The sequence below is a fragment of the Mustela nigripes genome, chromosome 13 (assembly GCF_022355385.1).
Source record: "Mustela nigripes isolate SB6536 chromosome 13, MUSNIG.SB6536, whole genome shotgun sequence".
Classification (NCBI taxonomy): Eukaryota; Metazoa; Chordata; class Mammalia; order Carnivora; family Mustelidae; genus Mustela; species Mustela nigripes.
Window position 1 is genome coordinate 28,114,188 of NC_081569.1, and position 25,081 is coordinate 28,139,268.

Below are 25,081 nucleotides of genomic sequence, written 5' to 3' on the forward strand. Positions count from 1 at the left end.
AACACATATTTTGTATGTTATATGTATCATATACTGTATTCTTAAAATAAAGTAAGCTAGAGAAAAGAAAATGTTATTGAGAAAATCATAAGGAAGAGAAAATGCACTTATAGTACTTTACAGTATTTATTGAAAAATCTATATATAAGTAGACCCATGCAATTCAAACCTGTGTTGTTCCACGGTCAACTATATATTTAAAAATGTGATCTCATCCAGATATCGAGGTGAGAAAGGAAAAAGTCTATTAGTGGTCTTTTAGATAATTGTGGATATTCTCCTTGGTACCATATAAGAACTTGATAAGTGGAAGTCTTAAAGATTATTTGCAATGTGGAACCTGAAACCATATCAATAAACTTTCTGGCCTCAGTTGCATTGAAAAATATCCATCCAACTTGCAATTTCAATGGATCTTTTACTTGTGCATAATTTTGTAATATTGTGCATTAGGTCATTTGAAATTACTAGTTCACTGAGTTATGCAGATCTTCCAAATGTTGACACATTTCATTATATATTAAAAAATCTTTTTTTAAATACCACCATTCTCATCAGAAAGATCCTTAAACATCAGGAAGCTGTCAAAGTCATGATAGCAGATAAAAATTTTTTTAAAATCTTATTTTTATTTGAAAGCCTTAACTTTTTATCATTGATAACAAATACTGTCAGTTGTTTTCCTTGAGGTAATAGGCTTACTATGTTCATTCTTAAGAAAAGCACTCAAGTCTGAATAGCCACAGTGGGTCTGCCACCTGTTCTTTCAAGGCAGTCCATGAAAGCGGTGGCTAGGGGATTGGGTGGCTGAGTCAGTTAAGCGTCTGCCTTCAGCTCAGGTCATGTTCTCAGGGTCCTGGGATCAAATCCCCTCACTGGGCTCCCTGCTGAGAGGGAGAAGCTCCCTTCTTCTCCCTCTGCCTGCCGCTCCCCCTGCTTGTGCTTTCTCTTTCTCTCTCTGGCAAATAAATAAAATCTTAAAAAGAAAAGAAAAGAAAAAGGTGGTTCGCTCAGCTTTGTAACTCAAACTGTTTTTCCTTGCAATAACCACCATACTTTGGTATTCAACAGAAATAATCTATGTATACTTCACACTTCATCACATGGAATGTTTAAATGGACACAGTCTCAAGAGCTGAGATTTAATAAAATTTACTACTTCACCAAGGACATGCTTAAATGAACTTTTTTTTTTTTTTAACTATTTGTACAATATTATTCCATGGCTTTGACTTGTGTTAAGGTGTAAGTAATTTTGCCTTCTATTGTTTTTGAACCATCAGTGCAAATGTCAGTGCAGTGAAAAGAATAATGTCTCATTATGAAAACGGTGACTTTTGCATGATCACTATTTGACCTTGCCTTGACCGCATTTGAAGAACCATAGGTCTATTCATTATCCTTTTCCAGCCACCTGTCTGGACTCTGTTTGCTATCATCTTCTCTGTGACTCTGCATATATTGTTCCTTTTGTCTGCAATGTCTTTCCCAAGCAGCGGGAAAAATCCTATCTGTCTTTTAAGAACTGGTTTATATTTCATTTCTGAGAAGTCTCTTTTAAGCTGATCTAATCTCTGTGCTTTATGTTTCTGTACCATGACACACATTACATTGTTTTAGCATTTATTACATGGAAGGCAGAGGGGCTACTGACATCTTAAAGCACCCAACCTATGCCAGACCCTGTGCAAAGTCTCGTACATATTTTCCCTTTATACCCTCAAACTAACTCCAGTGATAGCTGTCATTATAATCACTGTCCCCTGAAGGACCGGATGGAGAGCTGAAGTGAAGTCAAAGCCAAACCTGTTATTTCAGCAGTGTGATGATCTTTCCCTCACCTGTCCTGATGGCCTATATAAGGCACAGTTAAGACACTCATTTTTTGTTGCCTGAAGAGTCAAATAAATGAACTGAATAACAGTCTAATCCCGTAACAGAAGGCTCTACAAAATCTCTTATCTGTTAGGGTCTGGCATTCAGTTGAGTATTTTTTTATTTCTTATAGTTTGGATTTGGAATCTTCATTACTTATAGAAAAACTTGAATTTTCATTTCTTCCAGCAGTATGTTCCCAGCCACAGGATGCTATTTTAATGATTACACCGCCATCAGGCTGGAAACACAAATATTGACATTTGACAGTAACATTTTTCCCTTTCTAAGTTGCTTCAAGTAAATACCAATGGTGTATCCAAGTAAATTAAGTAATTATTAAAAAAGGAAATGGTGTATATTTTTCAACGAGTATCTATGTTTAGATTAAAACAAAACTGTTTAAAACCCCCTTTTCTGAGACAAATATGAAATGTGACAATTCTAGAGTGTCTCTAAGAAAACCTTAATACCTCAAAAATGCTCTACTTAGAGGACAGCACATTAGCTTTAGATTCTGAATGGTGGTGAGATCAGTGGCTCCCAAAGTGTAACCCCAGGGCCAGGGGCCTCGGTATCACCTGGGGACTTGTAAGAAGTGCAAACTCTCAGGGCCCACAGCACCTCACACCCACTGCATCAGAAACTTTGTGGGGCCCAGCAATCTCTGCTTTAACAGCCCTCAAGTTACCATGATGCACGGTTAAATCTGAAACCAATGGGGCAAACCAACCGCACTGCTTCAATTCATGGATGTTACCTTTTTTAAAAAAGATTTACTTATTTGAGAGAGAGAGAAAGAGCACACATGGGGACAGGAATAGAGGGAGAGGGAGAAGGGAAGCAGACTGCCCGCTGAGCGTGGAGCCCACTGGGGATCAACCTCGGGACCTGAGATCGTGACCTGAGCCCTAACCAAGAGTTGGGCACTGAACTGACTGAGCTACCCAGGTACCCCTCATGGAGTTACTTGTCAAGAACTGATGAATTTTGGAAAATATGACTGGCTCATGTACAAGCAAATCTGTGAAAATATAAGCTATACAGTAAGGGGTCTGCTGTGTCAAGGGTCTGGGCTGTCCTCAGGCCCACATGCAGTGGCAATGCAGCCAAAGTAGAAAATCTCATTCCACAGAAGAGAGGCCAAATCATTGCTTGGCTCTTCCTTCCAGGATGCGGATAAACACACCACAGCCCTACTTAATGAGGAGTGAAGCCATTTACTGATCTGATAGAACTATCTGACATAAGTAACTCCAACCAGGTGCTGTTTAAATTGCTTTTTTCCTAAATAAAACAGTAACCTGCAATACATGTGTTTTATTACCGCTGGAGTATGATATTCTATCATCCACTTTCAACTACCAATGACAAGACTACTCTTTCCAGGAATATATTACCACTATTCTACTTGCTTTGCTATTATATGGATTTAAGGAAAACAGGAACTTGCTAGCATTTTGACAACTGTTTTGGGGTTATATAAAAAGCTTATTTTCGTAAAGAATATATATATAAAACTTCTTAACATTTTGCTAGAAAGAGTGAAGGCATTAAGTATTCATCTTAATTTTTATCTGTACTGTTCTAACAAAAAGCTGGTCTTATGAGCGGATCTACGCTCTCATAAGAGTTTGCCAAAGAAAGGGCCAGGCCTGGTAGAGAAGGCTTACTGTGTAAGTAAGAGGGAGGCAGACTTAGAATCAGATGAAAGAAATACTCAGGGCATATTTCTGCTTAAAAATAAAAAGTACAGGGTGCCTGACTGGCTTAGTCAGTAGAGCATGCAACACTTGGTCTTGGGGCTGTGAGTTTGAGCCCCATGCTAGGTGTAGAGGTTACTTAAAAATAAAATCTTGGAAAAAAAAAAAAAAGTACAGGGGATATAAGGAAATCATCCCATCTGTTACAAACTTGGGATAATAGTTCTTATTTTTATTGGCATTTCGTTAATTTTGCTTACAATACAAATGAGAAACAAAAAACTTAAGCTTCCTAAACATGAATGTTCATATGAATGATTACAAGTGAAAATATACAAATCTTGCTTGCTCTTATGTTTGTGAACAGTGCAACACTGTGGGAAGAATACAATGAATCAGACAGATCAAGTTTGAATTCTGGCTCTGTCAACTGTGAACTACATGAATCTGCTTACTTCTTAACTTCTCTGATCTTTGGAAGAAGACAACCAATTTGTAGGGCTGTTGTGTGGATGGGAGACAAATCCTGGGAATGTGATCACGAACACTTACTTGAGAAAGGAATTGAACAGCTAGAGAACTGAGTGGATGTGAATCGGTGTGCACTTGCCAGCTGCCATCAGGATTCTACTCCTGGCTGGGTCTCAACCTCAATGACCAACTTCTCTTCTGTCGCCCACGTGTTAGATCATTAAACTGCTGGCCCTGTCTCCACTGCACACTCCCCTCCCCCTTTTCCACAATACTTAGGAAGAAGAGACACAATAAAACCCCAAATATTCCCTCAAAACAAAGTAATGCATATAGAGCTAACACCTTGGTGAACACCAAAATGAATGGCTTGAGGAGCTTTATTCCATCTACAGTGAGGGTAAGAAGGGTGCCACAATTTATTCATTTGATCCTGTTTCTTCCTCACACTATCATAGGATTTCAAAGCAACGTATTATTTACTGCTATTAAGGTGTTATGGATTTGCTTTTCTGTGTTCAAGCCCCTTTCCATTCACCAGAATGCAGCAGGTTACTTTAGCTTCAGCTAAAGCTCCAGGGCCATAAACCTTGCTTGGTGCAGTAAGATCACTTTAATAATACTCTAATCTTGGAATGCAGTTATAAAGATAGACGATGGCCACTGAGTGCTACTTATAAACATAAATGGCTCTTATGTAATCTCAAAGATGTAAAAAACTTAGCACCTAAAAATGTGTTAAAAATAATTCCCATACTCTGCCATTCTATTTTACATACCTGATGATTTTTTTAGGAACCTGTGATGGAGAAGAATGACTCCTTTTCTTCTTCTCTGAGTCCTGCAGTAACCCGTCCTCTGCCCCATCCTTCTCTCTGACGGCTGCCTGGTCTGCTCTGGCCTTCTGATCCGCGCTGGGCTGGCTTTGGGCAGGATCGCACCTGTACATGAAGACAATGGCCGCCTTCTCACTGGACTCTCCTTTGGCCTCTGTGAACCAGTGATGGCGCTGGACTGGAGGTGGCGGCAGCATGTGGATGACTGTGCCATCCAGGCCCACCAGTTTTCCTTTCTCTCGGTCTTTCTCTTTATCCTCTTCCTCATCTGTTTTCCGGCGGCGGAAGAAGCTTTTAAATGATATCCAGCGCTTAGGTTTCGCATCAGCGGCCCGCCTGCTGCCTTCCGAGTGCAAAATCGATTCAGCTTCTGTTGACCGGGTAGGACTGGTGGGCTTGGTCCAGTTGGTGAAATGCCTCTGCAGAAGGTTGCTTGCATGATAAGGGGAGGAAGTAGAGCGAGGTGGGGGAAAGGGAGGTGGTGGCTCGCTCTGGGGGTTGGCCACTAATTTGGAGAGAGGGCTGGTGACCGGCTTTGTGAGCGGATCTTTCCGTGCTTTGGTCGTCGGGCTTTCTGTGGTCTGCGGGGCTTCAGCTTCAGCACCGGGCTGAGCCGTGAAGAGAGATTTGGGTCGGGCTGGTGTACTCTTAGGGGTACTCTTAGCATCGGCGTCTGGAGGAACCGCGTACAGCTCTTCCACGCTGCATGCTTTCGGGCCAGACTGGGGCATTTCTGGAGGGGACTGCGGTGGCTGGATAGAAGCCACAATCTGAGAAAGCACCGTGCTCGCTTTCTCCCTGCTGCTGCTGCTGGTGGTGCACGTCATCGGAGACTCCTGAGGGCCTTCGGTTTTGGCCCCAGGTTCTTGAGTGGTTCTCTGGATCTTTGTTGGGGAGCTGTGGCTAGAACTATAGCTTTTCTGCGGTGAAGACTGACCTCTGTTAAGACAGCTGTTAAACTCCTGAACCTTTTGAGCCACTGAGCCCCTTTTACGCTCTGTGCTGTTGGAAAACCCCTTGGCTTGGGGACAGTCAGTAGGTTTGCTGGTGCTGTTATCGGACACTTTGCTGTCAGTTTCGATTTCTTCATAAGTATGGCTTATTATACTGGTAGTTTTATCCTTCACCGAGAGTTCTCCACTTGTTCCCAGAAAACTTTTGTAAATGGCTAGATTGTCATACGCATTTGGATTGATGACAATGGGGACTTTGATGGCATTTTTGGAACTCCGAGCATAAGTCGGCTCATCATGAATGATAATTGGAAAAGGTGGCATACCAGCATTATTGTAACTATTGAATTTTATTTCGGACAGATTGGGTGACTTAACAGGGATAGTTTTAGAGGAAATGTTTGTTGTTGTAGGTGAAGTGGGTGCTGACTTGTGACAGTTTTTCCTCGGAGGGATGTTTGACCCAGTTCCACCGCTAACCAATTCCACCTTGGGTATCTTTTGTCGCGGGCTGGTGCTGGAAGTCCACACTTCCTGGTATCGTATTGCACTGGAGTTTTGGAAATGGGCACCTGTTTGTCCTGATGTCAGTGCAGGCGATGTCACCGGAGAGTTTGGAGTAGAAGATGAGATTTTTGTCTTGGGGCTGTTAACAGGGCCTTCGAGGTGCTCATTGGCCATGGCTGCCGACACGTCCACGATAGTATATGGCTTGCACAGTGGCTGTTCCAGATTGACAACTCGGTAAGGCTTTGCTTGCTCTTCCACGGGGACGAGGTTTATGGTTATGGCTTGGCCAGCGATATCTGTAGAGGCTTTACTTTCTTGCTTCTCAGTTTGTACGGCAATTTTGCCATCCTTCTCTTCTAGTCGGAGAGCAAGGACGGCTTTGTGTGTTTCTGGAACTTTTACTGAGCTTTTAGGTGCTTGTGAGGAGTCCTTCTCCTGACTATTACCAGAGAGACTTTCACAATTGGGCTCCCTTTCTTTCATGTCCTTAGAATCTCCGGGGTTACCCGGAGATACTCCCCCATTACAGATCTTCTGGGATAAACTACTGGCTGTCTCAGAACGCGATTCTTCTGTTAAAGAAGAACCTGGTGATGCAGAGTCAGAGGATGCCATGCTCTGAACACTTCCTGGTCCATAGGAGGCCACAGAGTTTTCTTCATAGCCGTTTAGGATTTCATCATAGCTGTCATCATAGTCGACAGCACAGATCCTCTGCAGGGACTTATTTCGCAAGGGGACTGTATTCCATTTTTTGTCCACAAAAAATCGAACAGGAGACAAAGTATTTGCCCTGAAGTTAGCAAAGCGCGGTTGCCCTCTCATGCGAATCTCCATGGCCAACAGCTCTTCATCGCTCTCATCCCAGCTCTCATGCTCCTCCTCCATGTTACTGAAAAGTACATCTTCTTCACTCTCCTCGCCGCTAGAAAACTCTGGGTAACAGAACCGGCCCCCTTCATTACTGATCACTTCTGTGCTCCCACTCAGAATCACATGCTTGCCTTGAGTATCCTTGATCCCACCCATCATGCAACTCGGTGGAAGCTTTCTTTCCAGTGATCTTTTATAGCAATCATTTATTCTTCCTAAGAATGTTTCTCTGGAGTTTGTTTCATTTCCTCTTATCTGAGGGATGGCATCCAAGCCTGCTATCTCCTTTAACACATCCGTTAGTCCATTATTGTTATTTGATACCTTCTTTGCACTATCATTATTGCCATAAGGCTTAGGAACATGGCTAAAGCCTTCAATGTCATCTTCATTATTATTATTAAGTGGTTTCTGATTCAAGGGTGTCCTGTTTCGGTTCCATCCTATGATGACAGGTTTGTTCTCACAGTGTTCTTGGATACTAAGTTCACCACATACACTTTGCCCATCTGCCACCATCATAGTGGGCTTCACAGCTATAGTGGGTTTTTTAGCCACAGGAGGACGGAAATTTCCAGTGTTCCTCATGCGGTGGTTGTTACTGTGATTGGCATTAGTTTTCACATTGCCATGGGTGATGGGTGCCTTCTCAGGGTCTGGGGGAAGCTGGTGCAAGCTTTTAGGTTTAAAGCAGTTCTTGCATTCACCAGGTTTCCAAACGTGTTCAGTAAAGGTGTTACAAGCAGACATTTTTAAAAAAGGACCTTCACAGACAATGCTTTCTTTTCAGTGCATGGTAGTAAAACTTTCGTCCATCAGTTTTCACCTCCCCTTGGTACCATAGCAGCTCTTGTAGGTATGATCAATCTGTGGGGGGAGGGAAAAAAAGAAAATCTAAATGGAAAAGGCACTATGAGGCCTTAAATCAGATGAATGACTTAAAACAATTGGCTCCACTCCTCAACTTTTCCTTAAATTAAAAGATTGAGAGATATACTAATTTGGGCACTTTCCAAACTCCCCTTAGCCAATCAGCATTCTGGAAAGTTCATTTTGCAGCCATAATTTTGTACCCTCTCATTGAACTATATATAATCTTTTCCTTGATGTCTATGTGGCAATGATACTGTGACCTTGCCCTTTGGGAGTGTCTTTGAAACTGCTCTTTTTAATATCTCCCAACCTGTCTGACACTTTGTAGTCTGCTGAAGGTTCTTCTTCTTCTACCTAGCCTTTTAATTTTGGATATCTCATAGACTCCTCAATCTTTATGCATTCAAAACAAATCCTCTGGCTATCCCTTTTCTCAACTTCAGGAACCTTTTCTACTCTAACCAGCCTTCCCCTGTACTCTCTAGGCCACCTCCTTCCTCTTCCTGTACCCTATTTCAATTATGTCATTATCATCTACTTAGATAGCTAAGCTCAATTTCTGACACCTCTTTTCTCACGTCTAACTCCATATCTAACAAACTCCTTAAATTAGTCTTGTCAATTTGGTCTATTACATTTCACTGGAACACTTTCTTGCCATTAGCAGACCCTGCTAATAGTTCAGAGACTCGCCATCTTTTACCTAGATCCCTGCAACAGGCTCTCAACGATCTTCATGTCTGCATCTCACCCCATTTCAACCCAACATTTCTACATTGGCTACTCAAAGTGTGGTCCTCGGACCACACTTTGTTAGAAATGCAGTATCTCAGGTGCAACCCCCGATCTACTGGATCAGAATTCATATTTAATGAGAGTCTCAGGTGATTCTATTGTTCTGTGTACTATTATCAAATTCATTCCTTTCTAAAATTAGTTTCTAAAATGCTAATATGCTCAACTTATTACCTACTTAAGTATTAGGTGGCTCAATCTTTTTTTTTTTAAAGATTTTATTCATTTATTTGACAGACAGAAATCACAAGTAGGCGGAGAGACAGGCAGAGAGAGAGAGAGAGGAGGAAGCAGGCTCCCCACTGAGCAGAGAGCCCGATGCGGGGCTTGATCCCAGAACGCTGGGATCATGACCTGAGCCGAAGGCAGAGGCTTTAACCCACTGAGCCACCCAGGCACCCCAAGGTGGCTCAATCTTACCTAATGCACTGACTTCCAAATGTCAGTGTGCAGACTAGGGGTTACCAGGTAAATAAGAACCACTCAGGGGAGCACCCTAGACCCACCTAGTCAGTCTCTGAGGGAAGACTCCAGGAATCTGATTTTTTAACAAGTTCTCCAGGTTGTGTTTTGTTGTTGTTGTTGTTGTTGCTGTTGTTGTTTAATGAGTTCTATGTGCATTAAGGTATTGGAACCTCTGAGTTACAGGATGGGATGGGATATAAGTCCCTTAGGTTTTCATGATATGGTCCTTGCCTCCCTGCTAGCCTTATGTCTTAACAATCAACTTGTCTTATTATACTGTAAATCCCGCTGGGCTACTCATTTCCTTGGTATTATGAAAGCCACTTAGACATAGCTTCATGAACAAGCACTTTCATTTTTAATTGTCTGTCTCCCCACTAGTTTTTGAGCCTCTTCAAGGTATGGGCTGTATCTTATTCACCTCAATACGTCTAGCATAAGGATCTGAATAAACACCAGTTGACTAAATGTGTTCATTTATTTAAAAAACAAACAAACAAAGAAACAAATCGTATGACTGACTCTCTCTTTTGTCTTAGGCACATAGCTGCGGACTTCCCCACAGAACATCACTACAGTGTTGCACTTCTAATTTGGATATTATAATAGAGTTGGCAGTGGTCATGTTCATGTAAGAACAATTTTAATGGCTGAAGAGTTTAACTTTATGCATGTACAAGGACAGCAGCAGGATCCTTTATTTGGTCAGAAATGCAGTCTTTCTGCTGAGTTTCGGCATATGTAAAATGAAGAAAAGAATATTTTCTTCCGCTCGTGGGTGTGTGTGTATACACCTGCACACAGAGCTAAGTCGTGTGTGAATACTGTTCATAAAGTCCTCTGACTCAGTTGAAGAAGTACAGACTTACAGATCAAAGGATTCCACACAAGAGAGCACAAAAACTGGGCCAAAACCCAAGTTCATTCTTTGCTGAAGATCATCAAATGGTTCTTTTCAACATGGTTAAAATATATTTTTCAAGCATTTGTTTGGAAACATTTGTTTAGTCTTTCTGATATTCTAAAAGCTATTCCTTAGTTGATAAAAACATTTCCTGCTAGTCTGAGATTGAAACGTTTTGTGCAAAGGGGAAGAAAGGCATAAAATTAGGCTGAAAGGGAGAGCAGGGGCCAGATCATGCAGGGCCATTTATGCTTTGCAAGATTACAGAGTTTATGCTAAGAGGAGTGGGAAGCCACTGAAGGGTTTTAAGTAGGGGAAGCAACACGATCCAATTTGCATTTTAAAAAGAGAACTCTGACCCCAAAACATGAAATACTTAGGTCTAAATCTAATAAAACATGTGCAAAATCTACAATCTCTACGCAGAAAACGACAAAGCACTGTATCAAAGACTTAAATAAACAGAGAGAGATACCAACTTCTCTCAGTATTCTTAAGGTGTCAATTTTCCCCAATTTGCTCTGTAGATTCAGCCTAATTCTAACAAAATCCAAGCAGTATTTTTTTTGGTAGAAATCAACAAGCTAATTCTAAAATGTATTCAGAAAGGCAAAGGAACGAGAATAGCCAAAGTAATTTAGAAAAAGAACAAAGTTGGAGGGCTCACATTGCCTGACTTCAAGACTTAGCATAAAGCTACAGTAATCCTGACAATGGGGTATGCTCAAAGGATGGAAACAGAAATGGAGGGAGCAGGGCAAGCAAATACTAGCCTATAGGCTGGATCTAGCCTGTCCCCTGTTTTTGTATGTCCCTAAGCTAAGAATGTTTTTAAAATTTTTAAATGATTGAAAAACTCAAAAGAATGGTATTTTGTGACAAGTGAAAATTATATGGAATTCCAAACAGAGTGCCCTTAAATAAAGCTCTACAGGGACATAGCCAGGCTCATTTGTTTCCATTCCCTCTGTGGTGGCTTTGTGCTATGCTGCAGAATTCAGAAGTTCTGACAGGTGGCAGGCAGCACACTTGTCACCTCGCAGTACTTTCCAAGCACCTACGGACCAGCATTTCTGCTACTACATGTATCACCCACGTGAAAAGATATTTTTCAAAGATAAAAGTATGTCAAATTTCACATTAATAGATGAACTTTGTAATAAAGTTTGAGAGGAAACACTAACTTAGCACCCAAGTTAAGCAAAATGTCATCCGTCTCCCAAAAAAGAGTTCCATTCTTCGGATTAGTAGAGCTGCATTTCAGAAAACTGTACTCAAATATTACATCTTGAGTTTAAAAAAGTTTCACAGAAAGTTGTTTTCTCTTATTAAACAAGTACTTACACAATATCTTCAATTTTGCCTCTTGGCCTGCAAAACCTAAAATATTTACTATCTAGTTCTTTACAGAAAAAGTCTGCTGACCCCTGGCAGATTAAAATAGAACAGAACAGAGTCTGGAAATAGGACAATACAAATATAGGCAACTGATATTCACCTCCAGCAGTGAATATTCTTTTCAACAAATGTGCTAGAACAACGGGATATCCATAACCAACAAAGTAAACCTGGATTCATACCTCACACCTCTTATACAAAAATTAACTAAAAATGGAGCAGAGATACGAGTATAAGGTGTAAAGCTCTAGTACTTTTATGAGGAAAAAACAGGAGAAAATCTTTGTGAGCTTGAGTTAATCTGAGTTCTCAGATACAAAGCAAGAAGCACGATCCATTTAAAAAACAAACAAGTGAACAACAACAAAAAAACCCAGACAATTTGGATTTTATCAAAATTAAAAATGTTTGCTCTGTCAAAGATACTGATAAGAGAATGGAAAGACATACTACAGATGAGACTTTTTTGCAAAGTATCCAGAATATATATATACTTTGTATCCAGAATATATGGAGAACTTTCAAAATTCAATAAAAAAAAAACAAATCTAATTTTAAAAAATAGGCAAAACTTTGGGCAGACACTTCACCAATATGCATATATAAACACGTGAAAGATGTTAAGTAGCCTTAGTCGTACAGAAACGCACATTAGAATGGCAATGAGATACCTACCTCTGTGCACCCACCAGAATGGTTAAAATGCAAACAAACAGGAAAACTGACGCTAGGAAAGATATGGTACAAGTGAAATTCCCATGGCGCTGGTGGGAATGCAGACGGCACAGCCACTTTCATAAAGAGTTTGCAGTTTCTTATAAAGTTAAGCATAAGCTTTCCAGGAGACCCAGCAGTCTCACCCAAGACGAATGAAAAGTTATGTTTCCCCTGAAGCATGTGCACAAAGGTTTATAGGTAAAAACTCGAACAATCCAAATGCTGTGTGGTGGTGGTTAGATGACTACAAGCATTTGTCAAAATTCAGAGCATTCTACACCAAAAAAACAAGATTTATTACTGTATAGCAATCACACCTCAATACATCTGACTCAAAAATAAAAGAGCCCTGGCTGCCGATTAGAGAATAAACTGGGGGGAACAGGATAGGAAGCCAGGAGACAAAATGACAAATGGGCAAATGGGCAAAATAAGGTATGATGAGGATCTGCATTAGGATGTGGCATCAGGGAAGGTGGAGGAATGCAGTGTACGAATGACTAGATTCTGGAGAGAGTAACAGATGTTGAGATTTTGGGGTTATGTATTTAAATGATTTGTGGGGCCATTTACTGAGATAGACAACGTTGGAGGAGGTGCAACTTTTCGGGAATAAGGTTACTAGTCCATACTTTGTTGCCATATACTAGAGGAAGCAGTTGAATTTAGAAGACTGGAATACAGAAAGGAATTCTGCTGTTCTTGTCTGTTTGGGAATTACTGTAGGAATATCTAGGCTAGTAAGAAACTAGGAGGTGGCTTTCATGGGTAAACCAGGGAGAAGAGAAGAACCTTTGAAAAAAACTCAAAGGTAACAGTCATAACAGTGATGATACACAAGCCGGATGAGGAGATTTCATTCAAGTGGGAGAAGACAACTATTTCAAATGCTGCTGACAGGTAATGAGGAATAAGGGCGTAAATGCGTCTATTGGACTTGGCAACAGGAGCTCATTGGTGCCTTTAGCTTTAACTATCGTGGTGTAGCCGTGGGGATGAAAAGGAGACTATGGTCAGTTTCAGAGTGAGAAGATAAGAGTAAGTAATTGTAGATAACTTTTTGAAGAAGTTTAGGTGGGAACTGAAAGAAAGAGCGAGCCAAGTGGAAGCGGGGCCAGGGTGGTGGTGTTGTCCAGAAAGGATTTCCTTAGTTTAAGATGACAAAAACGAGATCATGCTGAATGTTAATATTGGAGAAAGACACAAGAGAGTGTGAGGCTGAAGAGACAGGGAAAAAGATAGATAATTCCCAAACCAAGAATGTTAAAACTGCTCAGGCTCCATTTCAATCTTTCTGTTTTATGACTGAGGAAAGCTGAAGGGCCCCCAAAAGGCCACACGGTGAATGACAAAAATCTGAGAAAGAACTGAAGCACGAGTCTACAGCAAGCTACAATCCTTTTTGTTTTAAATTATTATTTTCTTTTGTTACATGAGATTTTCTCTTTTGTTATATATGCTCACTGTGAAAAATCAGAAAAGCATAAAAGAAAATAGAAATCACGTGTAATCCTATTACTTGGAAGTAACTTCTATCAATAGTTTGGGACAGTTCATGTCAGTCACCACGAATTTTTTTAAAAAGACATTTTTTGCACTATGTTGCATTAAATATAAAAGAATAAGGCATCCTAGCCTAATATCTTGTTAATGAAGTTAAATCTACCCCGGATCAGAGAGGGATTCCATTTCTCTTTTAAAGCAGTACAGTATATATTTTTTTCCAAGCCTGGTAAATAGTCAAAATAATTCCCCACATCGAGTGCTAGTAAGTTAATTCACTCAAGAGATGGCTGTTGAGCTGATTAGCAGCTATCACATTATCAACAGGACAGACAAATGAGATTCAGCAAGAACACGATGAGCTCATGTCAGCGTTGCATGCAACAGAAAGCCATCACTAAAGTGGAGACTTTGGATTTGACAGTCTTTTACAGAGTCTGTGTGCACACTGCTGTGAGGACCATGAGATGAAGCAGGCAAACACCTTCAGCCATCACCAGATGGAGCTGCTGTCTAAGCCACAAAGCCTTAAGTATGAGGGCTTCCTTTGTCAACACTAATTATGTTTGGAGACGCACTGAAAGACACTGTCAAAACTACTTTAACTTGTAACAGGCTCCTAGAAAGAGAGGCTGTACCAGATCAGACGTAGCTCCGTCCAAGGGACAATTCTTGGGCTTTACTGTCTTTGTGCAAGAACTTCAGTGGTACTCAGGAACTCGCAGCTTTGCCTGCTCAACAAACACTGACACCCCCAAATCAGGAAACTCCTGTCGCTGAAGTTATGCTTGAGAAGTCAAATATGTGTCTTCTGAGGCACTTAGGGAAACAGGACAGTCTAATCTGGTGTCTTCTATTTATTTGCCAAAACAGGTCTGATACGGAGTAGCCAAATGGAGTGTTCAGTAAGAGAAAGCCCTTTGCTTCCCCATTCCTTACAAAGTAAACCTATAGATGGAATGGTCGATGAGAGAGCTGAATGGCTGAGGCTGCCCCTAGAAGCTAACCGCGATTCCATGATCTAAAATCCGATTTTGTGTTTGACAGTTTTCAAGACCAAACCCCTTCAGGCTACAGATGAAGCTACCGAAGAGTAGCCTATTTCACTTCAAGTCATGACAGCTTTTTAAGAACCTATTACTGTTTTTCACTCTCTCTACTGCTATACAGACAATGACAATAATTAGTTTGCTTCAAGTCCAACAGTTTCAAGCAAATTTGATACAAAACAACTAAATCCTCCCTGGATTTCAATCTTGGGAGTAAACAGGCCCACAGAAAGAGCCGGAGCTCCTCAAGCTGGATTTAATTTCCAAGTCAGTGAACGGGGGAGACTGTGTAGGTGGTATATTAAACACCATATATAGAGCATTTCCTAAAGGCACCCAAGGAGAATCTGGTAATAATAAGGGAGGACGGGGCAGGCACTGCTAAGCTCCTTCCCCAGTCCTATGACTCCCGGAGGCCATTATCTTTCTTCATAAAATCTGTCACATTGCCATAGAGACAAAGTCAAGATTCCTCAGTGCTATACATGGGCTTTTAAGGACACTTTCAGTGAGGAACTATCGCCTATATGTCATCCCACACGTTAGTCCATCTCCAGGATATGAGGGTAAAATTTACAAGTCCAGGTTTTCATTAGGCTTTTGTAATGGAACATGTGGGTTACTTATATAAAAAAGGAAAGGAAAATGTGACAAGCATCCCCACGTCACTGTTCCCAACCTTTCCTTCTTCCGCAGTGAAAAATGCTGACCTGATACCTTAACCAGCTGCCAAACCCTTCAGTATATGACTAAAAGGGTGGAGAGAGGAAGTGAAAGCAAAGCTGCAGGAAAAGGCTTTGTAGGAGATAAAACACAGCTTTAATTTGGAACACGAATGGAAATTCCATGAGTAAAAGGAACCTTCCTAATTTGAGATCTGACCGTTCCCTACCCCTTCGTAGGGGGAAAAAAAATCACAGTTCTTTGCTATCACATCAGCAAGCAAGACCTTAAGACTTAAGGTTCTCCTGTTTAAAGAATAAAGCGAAGTAAAACCCACTTAATTTGGAAAACTTAACTAAAGCTCTGTAGAAAGGAGGAAGCCCATCCACTTCCAATTGTTCTAACCACAGGCTTTTCTAACCATTCACTGTTCCTGTCACATGGCAGCCGTCTCCGATAAGAGCCCTTGCGTCAGCAAACGCTCTGCTGTGAGGTGCCACTGCTCAGCTCCCAACTCATCTTTTAAGCTCAAAATCTTCGATGAACCAGTTAAATAATAATAATAATTACTATCAGGGTGCCTGGGTGGCTCAGTGGGTTAAATCCTCTGCCTTCGGCTTAGGTCATGATCCCAGAGTCCTGGGATCAAGCTGCTCATCAGGCTCTCTGCTCAGCAGGGAGCCTGCTTCCCATCCTCTCTCTCTCTTTGCCTCTTCTATGCCTAGTTGTGTTCTCTGTCAAATAAATAAAATCTAAAAAAAATTACTATCATAAACTTGCTAATAACTAATTATAAGATTATAAGCTCTAAAATGTACACTGAACCCACCTCAGACCCCCTACTTGAGAAGGTATACACCAGCTACATCAGAGAGGCGGTTAAAACGTTATCTGGTAGTAACCAATGACTCCAGTGTTTTACAGTTTTATTCTGTCCACAAGCTGCTCCCTTTGCTTGGAATGTATTTCCTCTAATGCTGTTTCATTTGGCAAAGCTATTCATTCTCTGAGCCCAAGTTCAAAATTTTACCTGTGTGAGAAGCTTTACCTGACTTCCTAAAGACTGTGCTGAGTGGCAGTTATCTAAGGCCCTAGAAAGCAAGGCTGTGTCTTGTTCACTTCTGTATCTCTTGGATTGCTGTGAATATACTAGCTACGGAACAAATGCTTATTGAATGATGATAATTTTAGCTAGCATTTACTAGCACCACTGAAGCATTTTATGTATGAAAACTCTTAACTCTCCTAAAAACCTTACAAGGTACATGCTATCATGAGCTTCCCTGTACTAAGGAAGAAATGGAGACTTGCCCAAGGTCACATAGTTAATAAGGGACTGTCAGGATGGCTGAATTGGCTGAATGAATGCGTGTATGCAAAAATGGTAGAGCTCAGCTATCTGTGGCATCTGGAGGCTGCTTTCTGCTGCCTGAAAGTCCACTCAGCAGCAGCAGCACTGCCGGCCACAGTGAAATTCCACCTTGAACAAAAAAGCATCAGAGGTAGGCACACTCACACCTGTAACCAACAGGCATAGTAAACCAACAGCCATAGACAATTAGCTACAGCTGTCCGAAAGTTGTGCTTTTTGTGCTTCCAAGTGAATATCTTTTTTTTTTTTAATATTTTATTTATTTATCAGAGAGAGAGAGGGGGAGAGAGCGAGCACAGGCAGACAGAATGGCAGGCAGAGGCAGAGGGAGAAGCAGGCTCCCTGCCGAGCAAGGAGCCCGATGTGGGACTCGATCCCAGGACGCTGGGATCATGACCTGAGCCGAAGGCAGCTGCTTAACCAACTGAGCCACCCAGGCGTCCCCCAAGAGACTATCATGAGGCAAATTAAGCATGATCTTTCAGGAGCCACCCCTATTAGGAAGGCTTCTGAAGTCGCTTACTGAGAGTGAACTGTGAGATGCTGCTAGAAGTTGCCTTGCTGTGTTCTTCCTCTCCACTGCCCGCAATCACAGAGCCAACTGTCAAGTGAAGAAAGCTGGACTGTAGGCTGACTGAGATGTGAAAAGACAGGTGATCTCTGGTATCAAACAAGGGAATGAAGGGGTGTCTGACCAACTTGGTCTGTAGAGCATGCGACTCTTGATCTCAGGGTTGGAAGCTCGAGCCCCATGTTGGGAGTAGAGATTACTTAAAAAAAAATCTTTAAAATGAAACAAGGAAATAAGAAAGAGGGGGAAATGAGGACAGTGCAAGATACAAACATAAGAGAAAGGGAGAAAAGGAAGTTGGGAAGGAAGTTGGTTTTGACTAACAAAACAGTCAATTATTCAGAGAGAAATCCCTCTAGAATGTTTATAGCAACAGCATCAGAGGAAGAATAATGTCATTAGTTACCACACTTTACCATTTCTGGAAGCTTTACTGTTTTGTGGATCTTGCACATTTGCTTTGAGGTATTATTTTTCCAATCAAAGTAAATTTTACCTTCCCCAGCTACGGAAAAGAGTGTACAATGCATTCTGCAAAACATTTCTAATTTAGAATTTTAAAGAGAAAAAGCACTTTCAAATTAGTGAAAGTTTGAGTTATACAGTACTTTAAAGAAATAGAAATGTATTGCTTTCAAAGAGATACCATCATAAACAAGTGTAACAGTCTTTCCTGGTATTTGGAGGATCTGTTCTTAATAAGCAAATAAGACTTATTTCATGATTGTTATACATAAATAATTGCAAAATAAATAAATAAATAACCACTTAAAAATACATTAAAAGTATCTTTCAAACTGGAATCCAGGGTCTCTTTTCAAGAGTTTATGAGTTTTCCAAAAGAACTTTAATATTGAACTAAAAAGAAAGTTTACATCAAAATTACTATAAACATATGCTGGATCATTGCAGTGCCACTTATTAACTAAGCACAGCCATGTGATTTGCAACATGATTGCAAATGTACATATACATTTCCCTTTCTGGTCTGAACTGGCATCAAGCACACTATTTTAACTGGAAGGAATAATGAGAAAAAAAGGAGGCTTGCTTGATAGGTAAATGATACAGTCCCACTAAGACCAAAATGAAGTAACAGTGTAATCACTGTACACTGTACCAATTCTGGATTTTCCACATCTTAGACAGAAATGTGGCAGGAAAAGAGCACGATGGTCACAAAAGCTGCCCAGACAACTCTGGGGTGGCAGACAGCTCCATATTCATGTGGTGAGCAGCAATTCCGCTTTGGCAAAATATCATCACTGTATTAAAATAATATTAGTTTGCATTTCACTAATTTTATAGGCTTTTTTGTACTTAAATTTTAAGTTCGTTTCAGTTTAGAGCTAAGTGAGAAATACACGTATAAGAATTTATATCTAATTTTGTTCGTTCATATTTAAGTAAAATTGTAATAATATGTATGAATAGTAAAAGACTCCAGTATTTTTTTTTTTTTACCAAATAAGGAGTCTATAAATTACTAAATTTGAAAGTAGTGCTTAAAAATACCATTCTGTTATGTCAGATAAGCATTCCTCTTGTGATCTTATTTACATTATTAATTTGCTCAGCATCTCTTAAAGGAGTATAATAACCATCTACTTCGCCGGGCCATTGTTAAAATGAATTTAGATAAAATATATAGGGATTGCATTGAACCTATATATTTATAGATAGCTTTGAGTAGCATGGACATTTTAACAATATTAATTCTTCCAATCCAGGAACATGGGCCATCTTTCCATTTGTTTGTGTCTCCTTTTAACTTCTTTCATCAAAGTCTTAAAGGTTTTCATCATATATATCTTTCATTTCTTTGAGTAAATCAAAAAGTACTTTATTCAACTTTATGGGGTTTTTTTTCATTTTTTTCAGATTTTTTTGGTTAGTATACAGAAACACAACTGGTTTCTGTATATTGATTTTACATCTAGTGTCTTTACTGAATTCACTGATTTGTGCCAACACTTTTTTTAAATTGTCTTTAGGATTTTCTACACACAAAATCCTATAATTTTATCATTAATTTTACTTCTTCTTCTCTGATCCAGTGCAATCCCTATCAAAATCTCAATGGCACTTTTCACAGAAATAGAAAAAACAATTCTAAAATTTGTATGGAGCCACAAAAGACCTCAAATGGCCAGAGCAACCCTGAAAAAGGAAAAGCTAGAAGCGTCACACTCCTGAACTCAAACTCGACTTCAAAGCTAAAGTAATTAAGAGAGTCTGGTACTGGCATAAAAATAGACACACAGACCAATGGAAAAGAATAAACAGCCCAAAAAAAACCATGCATATATATTGGTCAATTAGTTCACAACAAAGAAAACAAGAATATACAATGGAGAAAGGAGTCTTTTCAATAAATGGAGTTGGGAGAACTGAACAGCCACATGCAAGAGAATGAAACTGAATCCCTGTCTTACACCACACACAAAAATCAATTCAAAAAGGATTAAAAACTTAAAACATAATACCTGAAGCCATAAGATTCCTAGAAGAAACAGAGAGGGGGAAAGTTCCTTGACATTGGTCTTGGCAACCATTTTTTGAATATGACAACAAAAGTATAAGCACCAAAAACAAAAATTGATAAATTGGACCACATCACACTAAAATGTTTCTTCACAGTGAAAGAAACAATCAACAAAATCAAAAGACAAACTAGTGGGACGCCTGGGTGGTTCAGTTGGTTGGACGACTGCCTTCGGCTCAGGTCATGATCCTGGAGTCCTGGGATCGAGTCCCACATCGGGCTCCCAGCTCCACGGGGAGTCTGTTTCTCTCTCTGACCTTCTCTTCACTCATGATCTCTCTCACTGTCTCTCTCTCAAATAAGTAAATAAATAATCTTAAAAAAAAAAAGACAAACTAGAGAATGGAAGAAAATATTTGCAAACCATATATTGGATAAGGAGTTTGTGTTTAAAGTATACAAAGAGCTCATACAACTCTTTAACAAAAACCCACAATCGCAAATTTTTAAAAGGGCAGGGGAACTAAAAAGACATTTTTCCAAAGAAGGCATCCAAATGGCCAACAGGTACATGAAAAGATCCCCATCACTAGTCATTAGGTATATGCAAATCAAAAGCACATATCACTTTTCACCTGTTAGAATGGCTATCATCAAGAAGATATGAGATAAATTTAAAAATTAAAAAAAAAGGAAGCTATGCAATAATGAGTGTTGGCAAGGATGTGGAAAAAAGGGAATCCTGTGCACTATTGGTGGGAAATGTAATTCGGTTTGACCAAGATGGAGAACAGTATGAGGTTTCCTCAAAAAATTAAAAATAGAACTACTATATAATCCAGCAATCCCACTACTGGGCATATATACAAAGGAAATGAAAACAAGAGTATCAAAAATATACTTGCACTCCTGTGTTTATTGTAGCATTGTTTACAAAGCCAAGATAGGAAATAAGTTGAGTGTCTATCAAAAGATGAATGGATAAAAATAACATGGAATAAGAATGGAATATTATTCAGCCACGAGAAAGAAGGAATCCTGCCATTTGTGACATGAACAGATCTTGAGGGCATTATGCTAAGTGAGATAAGTCAGACAGAGAAAGACAAATACTATAACATATTACTTATATGTAGGATCTAAAAAAGTTGAACTCAAAGAAACAGGGAGTGGAGTGGTGGCTTCTAGGGGCTGAGGAGTGGGGTTAACTGGAGAGATATTGGTCAAACTTGCAGTTAGAAGATGAGTAAGTTCTGGAGACCTAATGCACAGCTTAGTGATTATAGTCAAAATACTGTATTATATACTCCAAAGATGCTAAGAGTCTAGATATCAAATATTCTACCAAAGAAATGATAATTATGTGACATAATAGAGGTGTTAGCTAGTGCTACAGCAATAATCATACTGCAAATGTATCAAATCAACACATCACACAACGTAAACTTACACAATGCTATATGTCAATTGTATCTCAAACTATATAAAGTGCCTGACACAGAGGTTGATTCATAATAGTGCTTTAAAAATAAATATATAATACAATATAAACAAAAATAATATAATATATAATATTATTATAATATAATGTATATTATTAATATAATATATTAGATATAATTTATAAAATATATTTAAAATAAATTATATTTTATTTTATCATATTATATTTATTTTATTTCATTTTATTTCTTTTATTAATTTAGTATATTTTAATTTTATTATTTATTATTTTAATTATTTATTATTTTAAAATAATTTTATTCTTAAAATAGATTATATAATAATGTATATAATAATTAATATAATCTATTAATAATAAATAAATTCCTTCTTTATTAAATCTCTGAATCAGTGGATGACAGGAAGGAGCATGATCACATCCAATACCCTCCACACATATCTGCACGCCATCTTGACATACCAGTTGGGCCATGCTATTGCTATGGAGACACTGGTAACTATAATGTTGGCCTCAATTACCATGAATGGTTTAATTGAAAGTTTCAGCCTACTTGAACACCAATCTATCACTTATTTCTACAGGGAAAAGGTAGTCCAAGTTCTGAACAACTGACTTGCAAAGAAACTTTAGCATTCCATTTTGGATTTGTGTTTTACATTAGTTTTAAGAGCTACTGTCAGATTATATCAGGAAGGAGTTGCTGAGCAATAGGGCAATGTGATACTACCTGCACTTTAAGAATTCAGGTGAGCCATGTTTTCCATGGGCAGATTGATAGGAGGCAAGGTTGGAGGCAATGTGGCTAGTTCAACTATTACAACAGAGAGTAGGTAAGACCTCAAACTAACACAGGTACAGTAGGAAATAATGGGTAGGGGCTGATTTGAAAGGCTAAATGGACAACACTTATCAACCAGTGGGATGCTGTGGAAAGGGACAGGGACTGACAATGACTCTGGGGTGTCTACATGAAGATCAAGGATGATTTTCCCAGAGGCATACTGAGAAGGGTAGAGAATTAAGTTAGCAATAATTTGCACTACTTTACTGTAGAGAATAATGAGAAATTGAGACCTGAATGAAAATAGCAAACATAGTCTAAAGTCACATATGTGATTAAAATTCTCCCCATTAAAAATAATTTGTTATTTTCTTATATCGAGTTGACTCTAAATCTTGAGTGCAAATGGTCTGGTGAGAACAATATAATTACTATTACCCTTTTAAAAAGACTCCCTTTTCTAATAATTTCTTCTGTGATCTTTTGTATTCCCAAATACAGGGCCTGTACCTCTTGTCCTTTGATGCTTCAGACTTCACTTTCCAACTGCCTACTAGACATCTCTAAATAGAATTAATTATCTTTCCTCCAAAATGTGTTCCACCTTGTTCTGGGCACCATAACAATTAATGGTATCACAGTTTCGGTAGACGTTCAGTTTGGTCAGCATTGACAAATTCCCACTGCCCCCTGAGTCCTTCTCATGCTATACCCAATTAATTGCCAGGTCTTATCTCTCTGATGTGTACTCTCCCTTTGACAACTCCAGCCATCACCTGAGTCCTCAATTTCATCATTCTTTGTTTGAGGTACTGGGATGGTATCTTATTGTCTATTAATTCCTCTAAAATACAGCTCTTTACCACTCTACTTACTTTTTCATGCAACCATTTCATGGTTTTCAGTTGTTTCTATAACACATTTGAACTCCTTAAAACTAAATCCAGTGCTCTTCTGTGATTGACTCTGCCTTACCATTTTTTATCATCACCTCCTACATGTCCACCCATATAAATACTGTTCAAGGGGAGGAGTCAAGATGGTGGAGAAGTAGCAGGCTGAGACTACTTCAGCTAGCAGGAGATCAGCTAGATAGCTTATCTAAAGATTGCAAACACCTGCAAATCCATCGGCAGATAGAAGAGAAGAAGAACAGCAATTCTGGAAACAGAAAGACAATCACTTTCTGAAAGGCAGGACTGGCAGAGAAGTGAATCCAAAGCGACGGGAAGATAGACCCCGGGGGGGAGGGGCCGGGTCCCGGCAAGCGGCGGAGCAACGGCGCACAAAATCAGGACTTTTAAAAGTCTCTTCCGCTGAGGGACATCGCTCCAGAGGCTAAACCCAGGTGAGGCCCACGCGGGGTCAGTGTGGCCTCAGGTCCCACAGGGTCACAGAAGGATCGGGGTGTCTGAGTGTTGCAGAGCTTGCGGATATTGGAACAGGAAAAATGGCTACAGAGACAAAGCCGACAGTAAGATCACAGCTCAGTGTTACCTTGAACTGGTCACAGGCTCAGTGAGCTCAGAGTGCGGCCGGAGGTCAGGCAGACGGGAGTAACTGGGCGCTGTTCTCAGAGGGCGCACTGAGGAGTGGGGACCCGGGCTCTCGGCTCCTCCGGGCCGGAGACCAGGAGGCCGCCATTTTCATTCCTGTCCTCTGGAACTCTACGGAAAGGGCTCAGGGAACAAAAGCTCCTGAAAGCAAACCCAAGCGGATGACTCAGCCCGGCCCCTGGTAAGGGTGGTGCAATTCCGCCTGGGGCAAAGACACATGAGAATCACTACACCAGGCCCCTCCCCCAGAAGATCAATGAGAAATCCAGCCAAGACCAAGTTCACCTACCAAGGAGTGCGGTTTCAATACCAAGGAGAGCAGCAGAATTCCAGAGGAGGAGAAAGCAAAGCATGGAACTCATGGCTTTCTCCCTGTGATTTTTTTTAGTCTTGCAGTTAATTTAATTTTTTTCTTTTTCATTTTTTTTTTTTCCTCGCCTTCTGGTAAAAAAATTTTTTTTTAACTTTTACCCTTTTCTTTTTTAACGTTTTTAAACTAGTTTATCTAATATATATATTTTTTCTTTTTTATATTTTTCTTTATTCATTTTCTTTTTTATAAATTCTTTTCTTTTTTCTTTTCTTTTTTTTTCTTTCTTCCTTTTTGAACCTCTTTTTATCCCCTTTCTCCCCCCTCACGATTTGGATCTCTTCTGATTTGGTTAAAGCATATTTTCCTGGGGTTGTTGCCACCCTTTTAGTATTTTACTTGCTCCTTCATATACTCTTATCTGGACAAAATGACAAGACGGAAAAATTCACCACAAAAAAAAGAACGAGAGGAAGTACCGAAGGCTAGGGACCTAATCAATACAGATATTGGTAATATGTCAGATCTAGAGTTCAGAATGACGATTCTCAAGGTTCTAGCCGGGCTCGAAAAAGGCATGGAAGATATTAGAGAAACCCTCTCGGGAGATATAAAAGCACTTTCTGAGGAAATAAAAGAACTAAAATCTAACCAAGTTGAAATCAAAAAAGCTATTAAAGAGGTGCAATCAAAAATGGAGGCTCTCACTGCTAGGCTCTCACTGAGGCAGAAGAAAGAATTAGTGATATAGAAGACCAAATGACAGAGAATAAAGAAGCTGAGCAAAAGAGGGACAAACAGCTACTGGACCACGGGGGGAGAATTCGAGAGATAAGTGACACCGTAAGACAAAACAACATTAGAATAATTGGGATTCCAGAAGAAGAAGAAAGAGAGAGGGGAGCAGAAGGTATACTGGAGAGAATTATTGGGGAAATTGTCCCCAATAATTC

The 25,081-nt window shown here is 39.8% G+C and overlaps 1 protein-coding gene across 4 annotated transcripts in view; it reads right to left on the reverse strand.

The window, feature by feature from the left end:
* The window catches only part of PEAK1 (pseudopodium enriched atypical kinase 1), a 312,205-nt gene that overhangs the window by 60,652 nt on the left and 226,472 nt on the right, over positions 1-25,081 (reverse strand). For all 4 annotated transcript variants that reach the window (XM_059371768.1, XM_059371770.1, XM_059371769.1 and 1 more), the window contains one exon: positions 4,829-8,088. In XM_059371768.1, the coding sequence (XP_059227751.1) occupies positions 4,829-7,971 (3,143 nt within the window). In that variant the 5' untranslated portion in view covers positions 7,972-8,088. The remainder of the gene's footprint in view (positions 1-4,828; positions 8,089-25,081) is intronic.